At 34.4% G+C, this 8,096-nt stretch overlaps 1 protein-coding gene across 2 annotated transcripts; it reads left to right on the top strand.

The window, feature by feature from the left end:
- The first annotated feature begins 1,422 nt into the window (after window positions 1–1,422).
- On the top strand, window positions 1,423–7,901 carry LOC133287506 (uncharacterized). 2 transcript variants are annotated; one of them, XM_061485142.1, is made up of 13 exons: window positions 1,423–1,938; window positions 2,130–2,219; window positions 4,069–4,134; window positions 4,397–4,462; window positions 4,580–4,665; window positions 4,769–4,814; window positions 5,016–5,070; window positions 5,340–5,416; window positions 5,599–5,734; window positions 5,811–5,938; window positions 6,007–6,111; window positions 7,123–7,263; window positions 7,554–7,901. In XM_061485142.1, exons 1-13 carry the CDS (start codon window positions 1,918–1,920, stop codon window positions 7,614–7,616), a joined length of 1,080 nt encoding a protein of 359 aa, XP_061341126.1. In that variant the 5' UTR covers window positions 1,423–1,917; the 3' UTR covers window positions 7,617–7,901. The 2 variants fall into 2 exon arrangements, with proteins under 2 accessions (XP_061341126.1, XP_061341122.1); XM_061485138.1 differs by having other exon boundaries at window positions 5,013–5,070.
- The last annotated feature ends 195 nt before the right edge of the window (window positions 7,902–8,096 follow it).

The raw sequence follows: 8,096 nt of genomic DNA, 5'->3' as shown, positions 1-8,096 counted from the left end.
ACTTTTATGAGATTTTATTTAATTTCTCCCTACTACCTTCTTTTTTATTTAATTTTTATTCACCATTTGAGTGAGAAAGTTTAATACATTTACTAAATATGAGGTTATTAGATTTATTAATTATTTTTTGTTCTTATACAATTATTTGTCGTTCTTATACAATTATTCTACTTAAACTATATTTTTTTTGGTAAACTCGACTTAAATTATATTAATATTGCATTATTTATTCCTAAATTTAATTTTTTATAGTAAAGATTATACTTATAACCTTTAACTTCTCTATTATTTTATATTTCTCAAATTATTATTTTTATTACAATTATTATTTTCGTAGTAGTATTATTATTTTAAATATTCTCTAAAATTGAAATTACAAATTTTGGGATATTAAACTCGAGAGCACAAACCCCGTTTTAATAGTTAGTTCTTAGGTGACGTTTGGTACGAAGATTATATTTCAATTCCTGAAAAAGCATGCTAGGGGAAATTACAATATTATGTTTGGTAGCAAAAAAAGGAAAAATTTCTCGGGTAAATTTTTTCCCCGATTTTTGCAGTTGAGTGTAAAGTTCTATACGATAATAATCTCAGAAAGTCCATGGATTAGATGGAATTAATTTGTACCTTGGGAAGTAAAAAGAAACAACAATTATCTGGACCAAATTAACCTTGATTTTTTTGTATGATCTTCGTGAATATGATGAAACATCTATGGTGTTCTTCACTGGTGGGTCTACAAGGTTAAACCTTGCAGGATCTGTTACTGGGTTGACGTTACCAAAACCTGCACCAATTGCAAAGGAGTGGAACCCATGAATATGCATAGGGTGGTTCTATGTTGTTACTATGCTGGTATCCTAGAAAACAATTTGCACATTTGAACCACACTTCAACTTAAATTAGTTCCTCGTGAAGGTGTCCATAGCCCCCGGGGCACATTGCCAGCACAGGAGGTAAACCTGTGGTGAAGATACCAGCGATACTCAGATCTGTTTCTTCTCTCTGGTGAATAACGTTCATTATACATTTTGAATCAAACAATAAAGGTGGGGTTATTTTTGTAAAATAACCCCACATTCCTATTAATATTTCACAATCAACCAAATACCAATTCAGTAAACTTAATCAAATAATCTCGGTAAAATTTTGGCCTATCAAACACTTTTTTATAACGTACACAAGGAAAAAAAAATTACAACCTTATTCTCGGAAATCTTTTTTCCGGTAAAAAAAATAAAAATAAAAAATTCTCTTGTATCAAACGTCCCCTTAATCTTATTAGTTAAGGACTCAAGAGCTTCCGTTAATTACCCGGTTCAATATTAACCCATCAGTAGCGGCCCGGTTCTTGGGTCCGGTCAAGCCCAATTCATAGATACGTAGTGGGCATTTCATGTAAATTTTGGGCTGTTGGAGGCTGAGACGGTGATGAGCGGCACGAGCGTGAGCGTGAGAGAGGGAGAGATAGGAAGAGCGAGCGAGATCTCCAATTTAGGGTTTTGAATTTCATTTTCCTCAAGGTCAGTGAGCGCCTAATTCACCGAATTTCTTTCAGTTTTCTTTTTATCAAATTTTTTTCTTTGACAGTGGTAGAACACCACCCCGCAAAAGCTGATTTTCAATTGGTATATGATGATGATGATGTTGATGATGACAATAATTGTGTGTGAGAAAGAAGTGTGCTTGTTATGTGCAGGGGGCGAGTGTGAGATATTTAGAGAGAGAGGAGTGAAAAGAACGCTGAGTGCTCTGCTGAGAGATACCATTACCCAAGAGGAGGAGGAGGTGGATAGAATTTTTATTTTTATTTTTATTTTTTTATTTTTTGTTTTCTTCCCCCTTCAAAGTGGTGGATAGGGATTTTTCCCTCTGCAGCATTCGATTCTCTTTCATTCCGCTTTGTTGAAGTTTCAAATGGATCAGCGAAAGCTTGTGGTTAGTCACGCACATTTAATTTGTGTACCTTTATTCCTTTACTCATATGTTTACTTGTGAATTGCAATAATCAGAATCTTGACATAGTTTGTTTTAGTTTTTCGTTGATGAGCTACCCTTTGTTCGCTTCTTTTTTCTTTTTCTTTTTTTACAAAAATAATAATTTATATGTTCATAAAATTGCATCTTAGGTTTTGGGTATTCCGTGGGACGTTGATACTGAGGGCTTGAGGGAATATATGACCAAATTTGGTGAACTGGAAGATTGCGTTGTTATGAAGGTTAGCCCTTACTTTCCATTTTTCCGTTAAATGTTCAATTTATAATTGCCTACCATATCAATTCATGATTGCCTACCATATCAATTCATGATTGTCCCATTATCAGTATTCATTGACTACATTTCTTGAAATTTATAATTTTGCCTTTTGTATTACGTGTATTACCTGTTTATATTGACTTAATCCTTTCAATACTTCTTTGTGCATTGAATTTGATTAAAAGTAATTGCTACTTGTAAATGTTGAAGAAGAGAAATTTAGAAGGATGAAGGGGTGGTTCCTTATACTCTTGAAGATGTTTGTGTTCATCCAACTGCGATGTACTTAAGCTCAAAGCTTATAGAAGCAGCTATATAGCACTGACACTTCAAAAAAAATCTGAAATGTTGGTGTCGGACACTCCGACACGTGTTCGATATTCCCAACATGTTGACCAATCCGACACGTAAATTTGACTTTGTCCAACACGGTCAAATGACATTTTTGTAATAAAATTATAATTTTTAAAAAATTAAAATACATTTTAAAAAATTAAAAACTTTCACTCTTTCGCTTCCCACCCACGACATGTCAACAAGACAACTCATTCTTCACTCTCAAAATTAAAAACCAAAGTTACGAAACCCTAACTCATAAGGTGGTGCAGCGACTGCAGCGCCTACTGGAGAGCGAGTTCCAGCGCCGACTGGCAGTGGCGACTGGCGAGCGCGAGTTCCTTCCGGTGTTTTCAAACACATTATGTGCAAGTATGTAAGCACTGTTTTTCATTGGGAACAGTGTTTTGTTTTCTTCTCACTTTTATTGTTTCTCTTTCCATTCGATAGAGGAAGGAAGAACTTATCATAAAGTGATTGCTGCATATATATTCGACTGATTCAATAGGCAAGACATATATGTTATTTTATGTTATTTTTTAACATTCTTTATTTTCCATTCGATAGAGGAAGGAAGAACTTATCATATAGTGATTGCTGCATATATATTCCACTGATTCAATAGACAAGACATATATACGTTGTTTTATATTATATTATAACATTCTTTCTTCTTTCAGGTGTTTCATTTTTTTTTTCTCTTTCCCTATTGTTTTTATCTTATTATAGTCATATTTTATATTATATTATTTTTGCTTTATATTAATGTAATGGAATTATGGAAATGATTTATTTTCTTTGAATCTTTAAATTGATGGGTATTATCAGTTTAGTTTCATTTTTTTGTTAAATTATTGAATAGTAAATGTAATATACGCTATATAAATTAAAAATATTATTTAATATTAAAACGTGTCCTAATGTGTCGAAATCCAGATTTTTTTAGAATTGACGTGTCAGAGTGTCGTATGGTATTGTGTCGCGTGTGGGTGTCGGTGCTACATAGAGAAGCTGAACATACTAATCCATTTAGAGTGAACATCCATTTTGGTCCTTCAAAGATACATTTGTCATTAATTTGGTCCGCTAATAATAAATACATCCAAATGGTCCTTCAATGTCAATTTTTGACATCAAACTAGGGTTGGGATCACTTTTTCCTTCCCTCCCCCATCGTTACCTCTGATCCTTATATGGCATTAAAACTCGACAAAAATCTGTGTTGATTGCTGACTGCCTAACTCAACCCCTCTATTGCCTAGGCTTGGGATTGTCTGTATAAAGATTAGCAAAAAAAACATGCAATAGACAGAATTCATATTATCTGTTGTGTCAAGGCAATGCCTTGTACATCTTAATTATGCATGATTTCTGATGAATGTGAAATATAATTGTCTTATACAGAGTATGGTTACATTGTCCCTACTCTATTAAGTTTTCTGGAGGCACATTTTAATCTACTCACTTTAATTTAGGAGCGTTCAACTGGACGGTCTCGTGGTTTTGGATATGTTACATTTGCTTCAGTGGATGATGCGAAGGTAACGGTAACTTATATATATATATATAGGGTTTTGCATCTATCATTTAACATGACCACAACAACTTTCCTACACACATAACATTTTGTGGAACCCGCAATTTTTGAAACCAAAAAAAAAAAAAAAACTCCGGCACGCAAAACGAATCTCTATAACATAACACAATCACTTTTCCTACAACATAACTCTTATAAAACCCATATATATATTGCTGATCACGTCTCCATGCTATATCATAAGTTGAATGACCTTCTGGCTGCAGGAAGTATTATCAAGCGAACATATTCTTGGTAATAGGATGCTGGAAGTCAAAGTGGCCACACCGAAGGTTATGATCAAATTGTTGTTTAAAACTAGAAATCTAGTCTGGTCCCTGGCTGGTTCATAATATAATAGCCATGTGCTATGATTGTATACTGATTCTTGTAATGCTTTCATTGTAAAGGAGGAGATGAGGGCACCAGTCAAAAAAGTTACCAGAATATTTGTGGCCAGGATTCCACAATCAATAACAGAAACAACTTTTAGAAGGTATACAAGCATGTGGTTTCTTTCTTTGGTAAAATAATCTTATGATGAGGAATTTTTGTGATGATCTCATGTCCTTCCTTTTTTTCTTTTCTTTTTCTTCCAGTCATTTTGAGAAATATGGGGAAATAACAGATTTGTACATGCCAAAGGTACTTTCCTCCCTGTTAGAGTGATACATGCAGAATTGAAATGCAGTTTGTATGTATATTTTTGTATATACTGTGTGAATATGTATGCACACTGTTGATTTCACATTTGTAGTTACACAATTGCCCTCCATACTTATGCATGGTGTACCTTTTTTTGTGACATTTTTTAATTATAGATAATTTATCATTTATTTCTAGCAGGATCAAGGCTCAAAAACGCATCGTGGAATTGGTTTTATCACTTTTGCAAATGCAGGTTGGGCCATATATATTATCATGTGTGCTTTACTCTTAAATGACTGCATATTTTAAGTATATGGGATTTATTATATGTTAGTTATCCTTTAATCTATCTACTCTGGTAGTGATCTAGGGTCTTATTATCACTTGGAAAATAGGAATTTGGACTGTACCTGCTATCTGCACTATTTTGATGTGCTCTATCTGCACTATGTCAATTTTTTCTTTTGAAATGAAGTGGAAAGGATGTATCAATCACCGTAAGGAACACGTTCTGTCTTGCAGATTCTGTGGAGAATTTGATGTCAGAAACTCATGAACTGGGAGGTTCTACTGTGGTGGTTGATCGAGCTACACCTAAGGCAAGAGTTTTTATAGCTTGTCATTTTGCCCAAAAATAGTCCGAAAATTCAAGAGTAGTGCGCCACCATGTGTAACCAAGACTTTTTTTTTTTAAATTAATTCATACTAGTGGGTTTCAATTCCATACCCATGTCCATTGTTTAACAATTAAAGGATATTTGATTTTTCCTATATTTTGCAGGAGGACGACTATAAGCCAGTTGGCAGAATGTCCGAGGGAGGATATGGTGCATACAATGCTTATATTTCTCAAGCAACTAGATATGCAGCACTTGGTGCTCCTACTTTGTACGACCATCCTGGCCCAATTTATGGAAGTAAGAATGGTTGCACCACTGTTCAATTAAAATGACTAAAGTTGCTTACTAATGACTACCTTATTTTGTAAATTAGGGGGAGAGCCTGCTCGTAGATTTGGTAAAAAGATTTTTGTGGGCCATCTTGCCCCTGAGGCAACCACTGAGGATCTTCGGCAATATTTTGGAAGATTTGGCCGTATATTAGATGTTTATGTTCCCAGGGTGAGATATTAAAAAAATGTATGTATGAGTGTTGAAAGCTGATTAACTCAACTGTCTATTTTGTGTAGGATCCTAAGAGATCAGGTCATAGAGGTTTTGGATTTGTTACTTTTGCTGAAGATGGTGTAGCAGATCGTGTCTCTCGAAGGTCTCATGAGATTTGTGGACAGCAGGTAGTTTAATTTGAATTTGCTGCTATCTTGCTTTGCTACACTATTTCTCTTTTCCTGTATGCTCTATTTTCTGCAATTGAAATTTAAATGTATATATGTGGTGGTAGAGGGGTGTTTATGTGGGTTGATATTAACTTCCTTCTTTGAAATGCCCATTCCTGGTTTAAGCATGTTATTATTGGAATATCCTTTAGATTTTAGCAGCTTAACTAGTTGGCTCCTTCAATTAGAAGGTAATGAGTCATTAAAAGTGTGGATTTGTGGGTCTGTTACTACTCACAGAAATCTATGTCACATTGCTTCACTATGTACAGTAATTACATTACGAAACATCTGGACAGTGGACAGCAGGTAGTTTAATTTGAATTTGCTGCTATCTTGCTTTGCTACACTATTTCTCTTTTCCTGTATGCTCTATTTTCTGCAATTGAAATTTAAATGTATATATGTGGTGGTAGAGGGGTGTTTATGTGGGTTGATATTAACTTCCTTCTTTGAAATGCCCATTCCTGGTTTAAGCATGTTATTATTGGAATATCCTTTAGATTTTAGCAGCTTAACTAGTTGGCTCCTTCAATTAGAAGGTAATGAGTCATTAAAAGTGTGGATTTGTGGGTCTGTTACTACTCACAGAAATCTATGTCACATTGCTTCACTATGTACAGTAATTACATTACGAAACATCTGGACAGTGGACCTGTATAATTCATTGAAGTGTGAATTCCTTCTGAGTTGTGACATAACATCATGCTGTGAATGTCAAGACTCAAGATGAACTCTATGGCGACTCTGTTTCTCATGTATTCACATGTTTCAGAATAATGAATTTGTGTAATCTTATATATACATGTGTGTGTGTGTGTAATTCCTTGTGCCATATGCTTTGGACTTTGGTGCATATATATAAGAGTGTGTGTGTGTGTTTTGATTTGATTTGAATATGATTTACAAATTTACAAATCATATACAACTTTAAATATGATTTGATTTACTAGCAGCTTGTACCTGCAGGTGGCAATAGATTCAGCCACACCTGTTGATGATGCTGGGCCCAGTGGGAATCTTATGATGAATAGTGTGGATTCTTTTGGGGGATATGGTGGTCCTGTACGAACTTATGGGAGGATGTATGGTAGCTTAGACTTCGATGATGTGAGTATATACACATTAATGATTTTTTATGACCAATATATAAGGGAAATGGGTAATTAGATAATTTGACCATTTCATTATTTTGGGAATTCAGGCACTCCATAATTGTTGGTTCTTGTCTTAATCAAAGTATGCTGTATGAGATGTTTAGTTTTCTATCAAGTGGAAAAAACATTGATAATCTGTCGTTTTGCTAGTGCTCTTGGCATGTAACCATGGGTACTGAACATTGGAGTATTGAATGTAGTCTCATGTTTTTAGCTTTTGATTTACATTTTTTTCTTTTGCAGTGGGGTTATGGAACTCCCAGTGGTAGACCATCAAGAGCAGATTGGAGGTATAGACCATACTAGTAGGGCACATTTTTATTTAAAATGCTAGCATGGGTACCAGCGAACTATGGTGCAGGTTTTCCAGCATGAATAATTTTTAGTCGTAAACACTATGGATTGGATTTTACTTATCAATCGTAAACCAGAAATACTTTATTTTCTCGAACATTTTATCATCCTGTATCCAAATGTTGTGCAGATGATGGATATATGTATTGGCGTCTGTTAGTTCTCTTTATAGGCTTTATTGTGGAACGAGAATGTTATATTTCTTGCTATAAATTGTTCATTATCCAGAATAAATTATTAATCATTTGCCCGACATTTTTTACTTACGAAGAAAACTGGCTTTGCTTTTCAGTCATTCTTTTTGTAGTGCAAGCCTGTTTAGTGTACGAGGTAAAAATATGTTCCGACCGAATCTATTTTATTACGCCTTGAAAACTTGTGCCTGTCCCTAATAATGTAGACACCTTTTCAAAATGATCTTGCTTTACGAGA

This window comes from Gastrolobium bilobum, unplaced genomic scaffold, assembly GCF_033153095.1.
Source record: "Gastrolobium bilobum isolate Gb01-03AN ecotype WA unplaced genomic scaffold, APGP_CSIRO_Gbil_v1 utg2810, whole genome shotgun sequence".
Lineage (NCBI taxonomy): Eukaryota > Viridiplantae > Streptophyta > Magnoliopsida > Fabales > Fabaceae > Gastrolobium > Gastrolobium bilobum.
Note: the sequence above shows the minus strand (reverse complement) of the source record. Positions and strands in the feature narration are given on the sequence as shown.

Coding starts and splice junctions, on each gene's coding strand:
- LOC133287506 (XM_061485138.1), top strand. CDS start 1,918: ATGGATCAGCGAAAGCTTGTG. Junction 5,417..5,598: donor TTGATCGAGCTACACCTAAG/GCAAGAGTTTTT, acceptor TATATTTTGCAG/GAGGACGACTATAAGCCAGT. Junction 7,264..7,553: donor GTAGCTTAGACTTCGATGAT/GTGAGTATATAC, acceptor TTTCTTTTGCAG/TGGGGTTATGGAACTCCCAG.